Source organism: Aythya marila (genome assembly GCF_965140915.1).
Source record: "Aythya marila genome assembly, chromosome: 2".
In the NCBI taxonomy this organism is placed as follows: domain Eukaryota; kingdom Metazoa; phylum Chordata; class Aves; order Anseriformes; family Anatidae; genus Aythya; species Aythya marila.
In genome coordinates, this window is record NC_139043.1 from 53,670,674 (window position 1) to 53,685,336 (window position 14,663).

Genomic DNA, 14,663 nt, shown 5'->3' on the forward strand with positions numbered 1-14,663 from the left:
GATTTTGGCTATTAAAAATAAACAACACAAATTGAAGCAAAGCAAGATTTGCATATTGAAACTTCCTAACGCAAAGCTTAGTCCTGCTTCTGACAATGACAATCTTACTGATACCAGAGAATACCATTTTAATATGAAAAGCTAGTTACAAGAAAGCCTTCTAGTTGAATAAATTGTTTTCTACTGACCTAGAAATAATTATATTTGCTTATTTCATAAAAAATGAATATACTGCTGGTGGTAAATATACTTAAGTAAATGGAAAGCAATATTCTATTTGATGATGGATACCTTTTCAAACCAGCAGAGAAAAATTTCTCCATGAATTTGACAGATTTTTAAATTAAGGATAAGGCAGGAAAGGTTTAATTTTTTGAAAATAAAATTCTGGATCAGTTGCTATAAAATAGGCAGCAGGATGTGTTGCTGTTGTGTTACGGCACATCACATACACAACACCTAATGATACCAAATACCTAACTGTGCAGTCCCTTTGCCTTTTTTTCTTATGTATGTTTCAGATTTCTTAATATGTGGCTTTCTAGCATGTGTCCAAATATCTGTGTACTATCCATAATTTTTTCTTTCATCTGTATTGTTTGGATACGTATCAATAAAAAGTGAGACACCATTTGTTTTTTTTGTTGGTGGTGGTTTTTAATCTTACACTTAAAAAAACAGTATGAACTTTATAAAGAGTTTGTGAGCAGCTTACCCCATGCTTGTCGTCTTGGTTGTATGTCAAAGGCAAACACAGGAGGAAGAAAAACATATATTGAAAATTTACATTTTAATGTATTATTACACTGAAAACATAACAAAGAAGTCAACCTCATTTTTTCCTAAATTGTTCTCCAACTTGGTTAATGTCACAGATTTTTAGAATCATAGAATATCCTGAGTTGGAAGGGAGCCACAAGGATCATCGAGTCCAACTCCTGACCCCACACAGGTCTACCCAAAAATTCAGGCCATGTGACTAAGAGCACAGTCCAAACACTTCTTAAACTCTGACAGGCTTGGTGCCATAACAACATCCCTGGGGAGCCTGTTCCTGTTTCTGGATAAATTTTTCATTACAGTATTTTCCTCTGGGTTGTTAGGTCTCATAGTTTGGAAACTTATTTTTGGAGCTATAAATGCCTTTTATTTCATTGCAGGTTCCTGCAATTTCATTGCAGGAAAATTTCTAAATTTAGTATTTAGAAATATTAAATTTCCTTGTTGAAAATGCAGAGTGTATATTAAATAACTGTAAAATACTTGAAAGTTTAGCAAATGAGAAAAGTGTATTAATATGTGAGGGGTTTTGATGGACAGTTGTTGTTGTTTGTTGTTGTTGTTTTGTTTGATTTTTGGTTTGTTTGTTTTTGTTGGTGTTTTTAAGGAAAACTTAGCACAAGATAAAATGCATTGATTTTGTTTACAGGCTAGAAAAGAAATTTTCAAGATTCATACTCATGGCTGGATCCCTAAGCTACCGGACATGTTGCTTGATGAGCTAGCTGAGAAATGCATTGGTAAGACTGAAAACAAAATGGATTAATGCTTGTGACTAAGTTCTAAAGAATCTTAGCTTGTACCAGGCAGTACCCAAGCTCTTCTGCCTTGCTGCACAACTAGTCAATGAGGCAGCTGGCACGCCTTCATAGCAATGCTTTCACCTATTTACTTTTTGTTGTCATTCTTCTTGTTGTCTGAGAACATTGAATGGTTTTGGGGCATCTTCCTCAAGAGTATAGTTTTAATGAGGAGTCTGCTTCAGCTTCATAAGCACAGGATAGCAGGCGGTGACCAACCTAACAAAACTTCCCTGCAGAGCGGTACCACTTTCACTTTCCTGTTAACCTGTTTGGTTTTGGCATTACAAATTGTCTAATTGTTGCATATTGTAAATCTGGGCCTTGACTCATGTAACATTTGTTTTTTGTTTATTAGGATACTGTGGTGCAGATATAAAGTGCTTATGTGTTGAAGCTGTACTGTGTTCTCTGCGTCAACGCTATGCTCAGAGATATGCAAGTAGGGAGAAATTGCGACTAGATGTTAATTCTATTAAAATAAAAGCAAAGGATTTTTTTATGGCTCTGAAGAAGGTTGTTCCAGCATCAAAGAGGACTGTGGCTTCACCTGGACAAGCACTATCACCCATTTTTAAGCCACTTTTTGAAAATTCAGCAGGGAATATTTTACAAGCCGTGCAGAAGATATTTCCGCATGCACAGCTTGCGCTAAAGAAGGACCAACAGCAAGGTATAAGCATAGCATCCACTTATTTAAAATTCTGTGAAAGCAAAAACTTATGGTTTGTGCAATCAACATCCACAAACCTTTCAGACATAATGATGGTACAATTTTATTACTTGCCTGTGCGTGTCTTTATTTTGGGAATATCTGGAATATAATGCATAGGCTTTATTCTGGATTCTAAACTGAAATGCCAAATGGATGCTCTGAATGACTCAGCACACAGTAGAGGACTCTGCGTTCTCTACTAAAGCATGCTGCTTCTGACAGTAGCTAAGATAATTAGCATTTGTAGAGGTTGACTTAAGGTTTGAAGTATAAGGTACCTCTTTTCTTTTAAAAATAAAAAATCAGCTATTTAAAGGGAAAAAAAATTTAGGTTGATGTTTTTAATTCACTTCTGAAGAACTTCAGGATGAGGATACAAGTATATAAGTATACAAGATACAAGTATAACTGGTTTAAGCTAAATATTGCTTTAGCTAACATGATTTTTAACCAGTCTCCTAATTTAAACATATGTGGATCATACTGTACACTTACACGTGAGATCAGTTAGTATTGATACTTAGTAGTGTGTACTTTGAGGCTTTGCTCGGATAGTGTGTGCAAGCTGACTCCTGACTGCATTGGGCCTGATCAAGTTTAGTCTGTCTCTTGGTAAACTCGTTCCACTCCTGGTTAATGGAGATCCCTGAACAGTTGTGTACCTATTCCTGGAGAATATCTTAATAGCATTACTCCCAGCAGAGCTGATAGATTAATTTGCATTGGTAAAATAAAGGCAGGAAAACTACCAACAACATAAAAGCAGAGAGACTAGGGGATTGGCAACTGTGCTACTCCTCTGCTGTCTGCCTTCTGTTATCGTCTCCTTCAGTGATCTTTAAGGAGCCTTGCTTAGAAGTTGACTCTGTGATTCTATTAATCCCAGAATTTGTTAGTTGAAAATTTTCTAGTTAGCTTAAATGTTTACTTTTTGAGCAACTTCTCGGGAAAACTTCAGATCAGGTGTATAAGTTGCAAGAACCAACATCCACTGAAATAAGTAGGAATCTTTCATCAACTTCACTTTGGTGAAACCCTGAAACTGGTACAGTTGGCATAATACACGGAAATACTTTCCACCTCTTTGCAAAGAACCCAATACAGGAGAAATTCAGAGAGTACTGGCCTAATCTGCGAGCAGGTGCCACCTGTCAGTCAAGCAGCTTTGAGTGCTTCAAATGCAACACACAGACAGATTTAATTTTATTTTTTTTTCCCCCATAATACAATGTTCTCTGTCTGCTGTTTCTGGCCAGCACCAGTTATTTCTGGCTACTTCGTTCTCTTAGTTCTCATCTGGATTTTATGTAAACGGTAACAGTTCTCTGCTATGTTCTTTCAGCATTTATTTTTATTTTTTATTTTTATTATTATTTTTATTTTTATTTATTTTTAAACTAGAACTTCATACTCCCGAGTTCTTTACTACTGTCAGAACGAGGAAGCGGCTTTATTCACAGGTATCGACAGTCATCACCAACTCCTCCATGTAATCAACTTAAGACGAAAACCAGCCTTAAGCTTTTCTCACGACGCTTGGAAACACTAAACCCAACGGCGTTTCACAGACTCCAGTCCTTCCAACCTTCTATTTCTTTATTTAACGACAAAGCTCAGAGAGGGACCGTGGGGGAAGCTTCCAGTCAGGCAGCGTTGGGGCCGCTCGGTGGAGGCGGGGGAGCGCCGGCTGGGTCCTCGCTGAGGCGGCGTCGCGGCTGTGACAGGGCGGGAGCAGCGCGGGGGGCCGGGGGGCACCATGATGCCGGGGGAGACGCCGCCGCCGCCGCCGGCCGGCACCGCCGCCACCGCCACCGCCACCACCGGGGGCTGCGCCAACTGCGGGGTCCTGCAGCAGGTACCGGCCGCCGGCATGGAGCCGGGGGGCCCGGGGCGGGCTGCGGGATGAGGGACGGGTGGGTGGGGGTGGTGGTGGTGGTGGTGGTGGGGTGTGGGGGGCTGCCGGCGCGGCGGGGATGCGGTGCGGTGCGGTGTGCGGCGGAAAAGTGGCTCGTGTCTTTGCATCGCAGGCTCTGCGGCATGGCTAGGAGGACCTGCTAGCGAATTTTGCGTCGTATCCTTTCCAGGCTGCTTCGGTGCGGTGGGAGGAGGCTGCCCGCCGCCGCTCCTTAAAGCGCTTTAAAACCAGAGTGTCGGGTTTTATATATATATACACACATATATAGCGTAGCTCTTTGGGTTATCATTGCTTCCCCTTCAGATGAAGAGAAGGCCCAGCTGAGGGTTCGTAGGTGTTCAACCACACCTAGAGTTGCTACGATTGATGAGGCTGGGAAATCTGTAACCTTGAATGAACTAGAGGCTGTTCACTGGAAATACTCCTCCAAAGCTCAATTTCACTTTTGAGAGAGAAAAAAAAAAAAAAAAAAAAAAAAAAAAGCTTAATTTCACTTTTGAGAGAAAAAGCATTAGCGATTTTTGTATATAATCCAACACAAAAGCAGAGTTTGAAGAGCTACTATAGTAAGGCCTCATCTAAGCATGCATACTTCCATGCGGAGTCTACATTCTATATATATATTTGTACACAAACCCTAAAGTTAACACATATTTTAGTAAACGAAAATTTATCCTGTAAGAGAAGTCACAAAACCAGATTATTGTTCTGTGTAGACCAGCAGCAGTCAGGTCAGGGGGCGTTTGCAGCGTGTGGTACTGTTTTTGGTGTGGAACTTCTTTACCGACTTGAGACTCTTCCTTACAGAATATAAATGAATATGTAGCAGCATTAGTTGCACTGAAGCAAAAACTGATCAATGGCGAGTAAGTACAATTGCACGAGTGTATTGTTGTTGTTACTGTTCTTAATTTCTTTAAGTAATATGGCAAGCATGCTTTGTGGGATGTAGATATTCATTACTGCACAAAACTAAATCATCCTCTAAATGCAAGTAACTTTTTCAGTAACAGATCTTAAATCTAGATTTAAAGGCTTCTTTATTCTCCCTAAAACATCTTGATGTAGTAGTAGCAAAAACAAGGATATATTTATGTAGCTATGTACCTTATTTATTATTATGATCAGGTATTTAGCAGAAGAAGCTCTTCGAAGGGACTTATTTCATTTTGTCTGTTGCTGACCGTGTAGTATGAGAACCAAAACTTAAGCACAGGTGTATACATACCCTTTCAAGAAAACCTAATCTTTTCAGGTATGAAATGCTGCTGGAGTGAAATATCAGAATATGTAAAAGAGAGGCTGTATGACGGTCAGAACAATAAGGTTCTAAAATGTTTTCTTAGTTCTCTTCTGGGATTGCTTCCACTTCTCAATAGCCATCAACATAAAACATGTTACATATACATTCATATCATGTCATGATATCCTTGCCATGTCTCCTAATGGTTATGGCTTATTTCTTAAGTACCCTTTCCCAGATAAATGTAAATCTGTCTTTAGCTAATCTAGTTTCCAGAAAGGATTTAAGAGAGTCCTCACTGTTTAACTGAGACCCTTTTCTTCAAAACTCCTTTACTGTTTGTGCTTTCATAGATTACTTTTCCTACCCTGAAATTTTGAGTCCTTCATCCTGCCTGTGCACTCAGGTCCTGTGGGATTTACCTCTGCTCTACCTAGTTGCAGCCCAGCCACTTTCTTTTTTGCCTTACTTGATGACTCTTTAACTGTTGCAAGAGAAAGTAACGCAGCATTCTCTGCGCAGAAGTAACTTCCACTGTTCTCATCCTCGTTCTTCTCTCCATTCTTAAAAGCTGTAAAATGTGAAGAAAGGAGGGAATAGCTGTCCGTGGTGCTATCCCTTGGGCCACCGTACACCTTGGGTCAGAATAGATGTTATAGGTGTTATACTCCAATGGCTTCTAGGAGAATAGTGTAAATATTAAAGCATTTTAGAGTCTTTTGAATTATTTTTCTTCCATTCTTTCCTAGGAAGGCATTCTTTTAAGTTTGGAAACTAGGATTTACTTTGGTGATAAACATATACGTACATACATATATATGTAAATACACAGACACATACATGCCCATATATATACACACACACCGTCTTTACCCAAACAGTATGTTTCCTTTCTTCTTTTCTTTTTTTTTTTTTTTTTTTGAAAGCTGAAAATAGTTATTAGCTTCATCTAATTGTTAGCTGTTTGGTTGTATTTTCATTTTAAAGAAGTCTGATTTGAGCTTTGAGTGGCTTGATGAAACAAAAGGGTTATGTTGACTTCTATCAGAAAATGCAAACCAATCTTTTATTTCCTGCATTTATCTATAAAGCAAAAGGAAAGGTATCTTAGGATGTAATTGTTGAAATCACCTGAGAAAGTGACTAGTACAGTTGGTTTTTATGACTAATGTTTTGTTTTTCTTGCAGTCGTTTGCTGACCGAGTATCAACAGAAATGCACTGATATCCTTTATTTTTCTAAAAGCTTTCTTGCAGAATTAGTGTATTTATCATTTCTTTCACAGAATTAGTATATTTTTTAACATTTCTAATAAGGGGGCCTGAGGGTTTTTATTTAAAGCTCAATTTAAGAGAGGGTGCCTCTCTAGTAAAGAACAGACTGGAGAATTAAAGAAAATAGAGCTTTGGAACTAAGCTTATGTACTTAAGGTCTGGGTGTGTCTCATATATGGTTTAACATGGACTATTTCAAATGTGCATTGCTGATAATGACTCAGTTTTTTTCAAGCAGAAGAAGCCCTGCTTATTCACTTCAACATACGGAAATGTTTTTGTTAAATACATGACATAACACAAACACATAATTCGCTTGTTGGGTGGAAGTCATTATTAAATATTTGTTTACAAGTGGCAAATGGACTGAAATATACTTAAGGAAGTAGGGCAGACTGTTCTAAATTTCAACCTTAACGAGAGATTACAGCTTCAGTTTGCTGAAAGGTAAGTTTGATCTGAACTGTTTACTATATCTTCAGTGGTCTCTGTGTCTTGGACAGTTTCAGTTGTCTGCTGCAATGGTTCTCAGTCTACACTGAACTATTAAACTGGTCCTTTCTTTTGGCATGCCTCTTAGGCCACAGTTAGCAAAGATGCCCTGGAGGGGGGAAATCTGCCCTGCCTTCCCTGTACATGTGTGAAATACTTGTCCCGGCACTGTATTGCATAAAAGCCTGAAATGACCGAATGGAAATGCAGAGCTCGTCTTTTGGTGGTGGCTAAATATAAGCCTATTTGGGGAGACCCTGTTTGCCTGAAGTATTTTGACTTAGAGTTTGTGAGCCTTACTTGCTCTACTTATTAACAGAGGAAAAGACAGCACATCATCCTTACAGACTTCGTGTCCTGCCTGCTGAAAAGTCCCATGGTTGGACTCTGCTCTAATTTTGTGGCACTGCTTCCATGGAGACACTTTTTCCTGATGCTTCAGTGTATGTAGCTGGGCTGTACTCTTGTGTAGTGCAGGCAGTCTGCCCACTTTCAACTTTAGGCTCCATTTAATGTTTCAAAATCAGATCTTGAATATTCTTTGAATGTAAAATGTTAGATGGAAAAATGAGAACACTTAGGCTCTTAAAGCGTTTGGGTATCTGTCAGAGGTTTTTTCCATAGGGAAAAGCAAAATACTTGGAAGTTTGCCTGAAGAATCAGAACACTGAGTTTAGGCTTTAAAAGTGCACATATTTTTTGGCAGTTTTAAAAAATTTAAATAACATTTCCTGTTTCAGAGAGATCTCTGCTCTACGTTGCCAAGTGGAGCAGATGCTGCAGAAAATCCTGCCTCTGGAAAAGGGCCAGGAAGAGTTGGGTTCCTTGAAAGCAGAGTTGGAAGAGAAAAAGGTGCGCTTGTAAGGTTTAAATAACTTGCACTTACATTGTTGAAGGAAATAAACATATTTAATGCTCATCTTAATGAGGCAGGTTTTAATGAGCCCAGTTACTTCCAGCTTGTTGGATAGGGAGTTCTGGTTTTAGGTAAAACAAATTAAACCTTAGCAAGTTTCAGATAAGGGAAAAAGTTCAGGCTTCTGTAGTTCCTATGATTTTTGATCATATTATTTGTTTTTTATTTCATTATTTAGGAAGGAAGGAGCTATAGTCAAATTCCTGTGTATTTCTGTTTCAGTACTACTAGATTACTTAATTCTCCATAATGTGTACTGGTAAAAAGGTGCAAAGAAAGTCTATCCAGAATAGTTAGTGCTTTGCTTCTTTTACAGTTTTGAACATACGCTTTTATGTTATTAGCTACTTGATTTGATTCCTAATTTCTCTCCCATGTCTAAATTGAAATCTAGTCTTCTGCAGAAAAAAAATTGACTGTTCAATTCCCCTTAATACAGATATTTACTAGACATTAACTATTACTTCTGCCAAAAATAAACCCACCACCTTTTATAGTTTAATTCTGATATAAAGTAGAGAATTAACATCTGCTGTGTCACTATACATAGTTTTTCTTCTGTGTTAGACTTGACTTTTATCTTTAAATTTTCTTCCCTCAGCAAGCATTGATAGTTGATGTCCTGATGGAATTCACTCAGAAGTAGGGTTATGTATATGATGGTGTATAGTAGCTGTGTGCTTGACTTGAGCTTTGAGTTACAGTCCAAATAGGTCTTGGAAGCACATACTCAAAAGATGTAAATATATATATATTCTTGCTATAAATTTTACCTTTAAAAATGCAAGTTAACATGACTTTTTAATGTTTCTTTTTTCTTTTTTCTTTTTTTTTTTTTTTCTCATTAGATACACTTTTTTTTTGCTATGCAGCTGTTTTCATTAGAATAGTTAAAATGCTATATTTATTTTCATCTCCTTCATAAGGACATGTTTTCATTGTGCATTCTTTTTTTTCACAGAGTTCTCTCAAGATTTATCAGGAAAGTCAACTGGAATATGTTAAAATTAAAGAAGAAATAGTAAAAAGCGATGCTGTGTGAGTGATACTCTGTGGTTGTTTGTTTGTTTGTTTAACAAATTGTTTTTCCAGTAACAAGTCACTCAGAGGCTTCCTTAGCTGGAGCTTATGCGTGATTGTCATGTCTTACAGCTCTTGATGGACTTTGTAAATAATTTGTCTAATTGTGTTTTAATGGTCCTAGCCTCTAAATGAGCTGTGGAACGGAACTGTGACTTCTCAGTGTTGTTTGGAAAGCTCCTTATAAACTCAAAAGGGAACCAGCCGGTGTACAGCTGGGTGTTGTGAATTTGTAGTTGCAGTAACTTTCCTCCATGTACATCGCTTCACATTTATTAACACTAATGCTTGCTTTCTGCTACTTTTTGTAGTCAGCTTTTATTTCTGATGTGTTCCAGCATGCATCCCAATGGGACTTCATTGATTACTCCTTCCTTTGGTTTTTCCTTCCTTGAAGGAACTCAAGACTATCATTTTTGATGTTCCTAAGTTATTTTGTTATTACCAACATGTTTAGGGAAGTGATTCTTCCCCTTTTTCCAGCACTAGTGGGGCCACACCTGGACTACCGTGTCCTGGATTCCCTAGTACAAGACAGACATGGATGTACTGGAGATAATTCCAGTGAAGGGCCACAGAGATGAGTGAGGAACTGGAGCATTCACTGAGAACCTCATATGATATATTCTTGTGTCTTTCATGCCTTGTGAAGCACATGGTACTCACAAATACAGCAGCAACCTCCTATCATGCAAAAGATTGTAAAAGCAGTCTGTCACTGTTGTCACTTCTTGTTGCCACTTCTGCCAGACTGCACGTTTTTGCACATTTAAGTACTCTGTTCTGTAAGCTTGAAGGAATTCATAACACATCTTCCAATTTTAAGAGCAGCAGAGAGCATTGTTGACTTAATCTCAGGAGGAAACTGACAACCCAGGTGTCCAGGCAATGTAGCCTGCCAGTATAGATATATATCCTATCCCCTATTTGTCACTCATATCGGTGAGAAGGAGGAGGACACAGGAGCTGATCAGACAGACTGGTCAGCCTCACATTGATCCACAGCAAGGTGGTGGATCAGCTAGTCCTGGAAGCCATTTCCAGGCACATGAAGGACAAGAAAGTGTAGTCAGGTTGGATTCAGCAAGGGGAAGTCATGTTTGATCAACCTGACAAGCTTCTCTGATGACCAGATGGATGAGGGGAGAGCAGAGACTATTGTCTACCTGGACTGCAGTAAGGCCTTTGACACTGTCCCCCCGTAAGATCCTTACAGACAAGCTGTTGACATTTGGGAGAGATGGGACAGGCAGTGAGGTGGGCTGAAAACTGGCTGAATGGACAGGCCCACAGGGTGGTGACCAGTGTCACAAAGTCTAGTTGGAGGACAGTAACTAGCAGTATACCTCAGGGGCCATTACTGGCTCCAGTTGTGTTTAACATCTTCATTAATGACCTGGATGATGGGGCAGAGCATACCCCCAGCAAGTTTGTAGACGACACAAAACTGGGTGATCTCTTCTGTGATTCTGTAGCTAATTCATGCACATTTGGTGTTGAGGCTGTTTTAGCAGTCAATCACATGTGTTTGCAAGCTGGGTTTCTTCACTCCACAAGTGGAACTCTAGTGAATTGTTCATACAGTGAATGTTAATCTACAGTTACTGTAGAATAATTTAGGTTAAAAACAATCAAATGATCTCCAAAGTCCCTTGGTCCAGTCTGCCAGTCAGAGCCAGCTTTAAAGTTGGGTTGCTTAGGCCATTGTTTAGTTGAGATTTGAATGCTTACAAGGATGGTAATTCCTTTCTGAAGTTACAAGAACCATGATAACTTGAGATAAATCATCTAGCGTGTCCACTGTTAAGAAGATTCTCAATATGAAATCATTTCTGTAGAGGAGATTTGAAAGAAGCGTTCGAAACTAAGTCTGTTCCAGAAGTAAGGTTGCTCATTTAATTAAAAGTTCATATTCCCTCTACTGATAAAAAAAGATATGACAGACACAGTTTTTTTCCTTTTTTATTTTTAGCTGTTGAGTATTGTAAATATAATCACATTATATTTGCTGTAGTTTATAATACTGTATGTATTCTTCTGAATGCAATTTCTGTTAGCATAGCATTCTGTCAGATGAAGATGTGCATGCATCTTGAAGGTCAGAGAGGAGCTTGAGTTGTGTAGCATAAGAGGAATTCTGTCCAAATGCATCATCTAGAAAATTTGCTTTTTTAATTATTAGAGTTAACATTTTTTTCTTTATATAATTGCATAGATTGATAAAATTAGTATACCACTATAAAAGTAATAAAAAATAATTAATAATGATAACTGGTGAAAACAGGACGTCAAAAGGTAATTAAAGCACTTATAAAAGTAATTCTATGGCAAATATCGTTGCAATGATAAAATGTTGGCATTTATTGGCTGTCTGGTTACTCAGGTTCTTATCTGTTTGTAAATGCATTACTTCTGTGCATTTGTCAGAAGACAACCTACAGAAAACCGCAAGTTCGTTACCTGTTATTTTTGAAAGACATCTTCCCCCCCCTTTTTTTTTTTCCTTTTGCACTTCAAAGATGTCTTAAAATGATTATTTTTTATGAAATTCTCACCTGTGGCTTGACTGTCGAAGCAGTCATCTGAGTATAAGGAGAATTAATTATGACCCTGTTCAGGCAGAAAAGGCCTGAGAGCATCAGTCTGTCTTTTAAGTTCAAATACTTTTACTGCTAAACATTCCAAAGGTGGTTAGTTGGTGATAATTAGTTAGTTGGTTAGTTCTCTGAGTGGTTTCTCAAATGCCCTCCAGTTAACATCTGAAATGCTAATTAAAGCTTCCACATCCTGAAGGGCTAAGGCTGCAAATCTTAGTCTGTTATAAAAGCTGTAATGTGAGGAATGGATGAACAGTATTGATCTTCATCAAAGTGATCTGTGAGCATTGGCAGTATGTGTACTTTTTTTTTCTTTTTTTTCCAGTTCTGTTTGTTTGTGGGGTTGGAAGTGCTGAATTAAGAAGTTTAGGCTGAATAATTGGTTTTGTTTTGAATTTAGCAAACAGCAGGATATTCTGAACAAGAATCTGTAGGACATAAGTGATGCTGAAGACTATTCCCGAGGATGTCATTGCTAATGATTATAAACAAAGTTTAATTGTTTTTAAGGAATAAGACTAACCTGTCTGCGTTTGCGTTTGGTTGACCCTGGCTGGCTGCAATGTGCCCACCGAGCTGCCGTCTCACTCCCCCCTCCTAACAAGACACAGGGAGAGAATACAGTGAAAAGAAACTTGTGTGTTGAGTTAAGGACAAAAAGATCACTCACCAATTATTATCATGGGCAAAACAGACTTATTGGCAAATTAATTGAATTAATAGCAGCATAGTATAGTGAGTAATAAAAACAAAAATAAAAACATTGTCTCCCTACCCCTCTCCTCCCAGGTTCTGCTTCACTTCTAATTTTTCTACCTCCTTTCCCCATAAGTGGCACAGAGGAGATAGGGAATGGTTATGGTCGGTTCATAACTCTTTCTCTGCCACTCCCTCCTCCTCACATACCTCATGTGCTCCAGCGTGGGGTCCCACTCATGGGGTACAGTCCTTTGTGAACTGCTCCTAGATGAATCCATTCCACAGGCTGCAGTTCTTCAAGAACTGCTCTATTTTGAGTCCTTTCCATGGGATGCAGTCCTGCAGGGTCCTCCACAGTGTGGATATCCACTCTGATGTAGTTATCCATGGGCTGCAGAGGGACAGCCTCCTTTTCCATGGTCTCCACAAGCTGCTGGAGAATACTTTGCTCCAGCACAGGGAAGACCTCCCTCCCCTCCTCCTTCACTGACCTTGGTGTCCGCAGGGTTGTTTGTCAGATTTTTCTTACTCCTCTCTCTCACGGTTGCTGCACAGTGTTTTTCACTCTTTTAAATGTGTTATCACAGAGGTGATAGTGTGTGGTTCAGCTGTGCCCTGCAGTGAGTCTGTGTTGGGGCTGGCTGGAACTGGCAGTGTCTGACATGGGGACAATGTCTGGTCATTTCTCACAGAGGTCACCCTGTCCCACTACCAAAACCTTACCAAGTAAACCCAATGCACCATTACATCACAGAAATGCAAAACAAAACAAAACAAAAGCAGTTTTCTTGGGATGCTTTTGTTGCTACAAGTTGTAGCTGAAGTTATATGCCTGGATTAGCAGACTGACTCACTTAAGAAAAGAGCAGACTGCCTCTGTAACAGATGTGGCTGTTGTAAGAATGTCATCAGCATGCTGCTGATTTAAGTTTTCAAATTCAGGGGCATATTGCTCTCACAGGCCCTGAATTTATGAAGTGTTCTTTCTCTGAAATGGCTAGATGGGTTTTCTGGTGCTTTTTCATACAACGTTATCCTATTCAAAAAATGATCTGTTAATGTCTTCTTTTTAACAGGAGAAAGAAACTGGAAGCAAAAGTGAAGAAACTTGAAGGTAACTTTCTATATTGTGTCACCAGTGCTGTCATCCTGTTCCATTTCTTGATTCCTTTTGCATCCAAAAAAGCAATTGAAAAAGTTAAAGAAAAACTAACTCTGAGGCCCCGGGGAGCAAGACAAGTCAGTACTCTCTGTGCTGCTTAGCCTCTGAAATACACCTGCCATTCTGCAGAATATTTTCAATAGAGTATATCAGGCTCATTGTGTAAATCAAGTTTGAAGGAAACCTTAAAGGATGTAAGCTGACCAACCTGTAGGCAATCTGATCCGCTTCCAGGTTGCCCTCATGGTGAAAAAGCTTTTCCTTACCGCCAGTTAGAACCTCTCTTGTCTCATCTTCCCACCATGGCCCACTGAACGTACTGGTTCTGTCTTCTTGATACCTTGTAGGTGTAGGAAAGCTGTTCTTAGATCCTTTCAAAGCTTTTTCTTCTCAAGCTAATCAAGTCTAGTTCCTTGAACCTTTCCTCACAGGGCAAGTGCTCCAGTGCACCAATAATCTTGATAGGATTCTTCTACTTGTATTTATATTCATATTTAAAGATGTAGTGATCCTGACATGTTTGCTGATTTGTAAATATTCTGGCAGTTATGGTGTTTTGTTTTTTTTTTTCAGTTTGGTTTGGTACAGCTGTGCTTACCACAGTTTAAATATCCATATACCTTAAAACATTGTTTTTTGTTAACTGGCCACAACAAACTGAGTGACTTGTGTCTTAATGTTAGAAGCCCCCAAAATCCTACTGTAAAGTACAGGTAGTTTGGAGTTCCTGTACATGGCAGCAAGGTTTTTATACCTTCTAGCCCCAAATGCAAATTCTGGCAGAGCTACAACAAAATACTGTGAGATAGTTTGTATTTTTCCCAATTTTAGTGACTGGTTTATCTTTTGTCAGTCCTGATTTTTTCCCCATGATTAGTTCTTGTCAGCCTACCACCTGATCTGCCTTTTAATGGTCTTCTCTTCGGGATGTTGTCTTCTGTGACTTGACCTGGTCAGCAGACAGGTTCCAACTCTCTTTGCTCTCTGCAT

The 14,663-nt window shown here is 39.0% G+C and overlaps 1 protein-coding gene across 2 annotated transcripts in view; it reads left to right on the forward strand.

Moving 5' to 3' along the window:
- The first annotated feature begins 3,502 nt into the window (after positions 1–3,502).
- The window catches only part of ICE1 (interactor of little elongation complex ELL subunit 1), a 32,542-nt gene continuing 21,381 nt past the window's right edge, over positions 3,503–14,663 (forward strand). Inside the window, exons 1-8 of one of the 2 annotated variants that reach the window (XM_082752901.1) lie at positions 4,079–4,150; positions 4,323–4,366; positions 5,037–5,076; positions 6,642–6,676; positions 7,156–7,174; positions 7,960–8,071; positions 9,097–9,173; positions 13,588–13,625. In XM_082752901.1, the coding sequence (XP_082609027.1) occupies positions 7,994–8,071; positions 9,097–9,173; positions 13,588–13,625 (193 nt within the window). In that variant the 5' untranslated portion in view covers positions 4,079–4,150; positions 4,323–4,366; positions 5,037–5,076; ... (1 more) ...; positions 7,156–7,174; positions 7,960–7,993. Of the gene's footprint in view, positions 4,151–4,322; positions 4,367–5,017; positions 5,077–6,641; positions 6,677–7,155; positions 7,175–7,959; positions 8,072–9,096; positions 9,174–13,587; positions 13,626–14,663 lie in introns of both variants that reach the window. The other variant, XM_082752900.1, reaches the window with a different exon arrangement.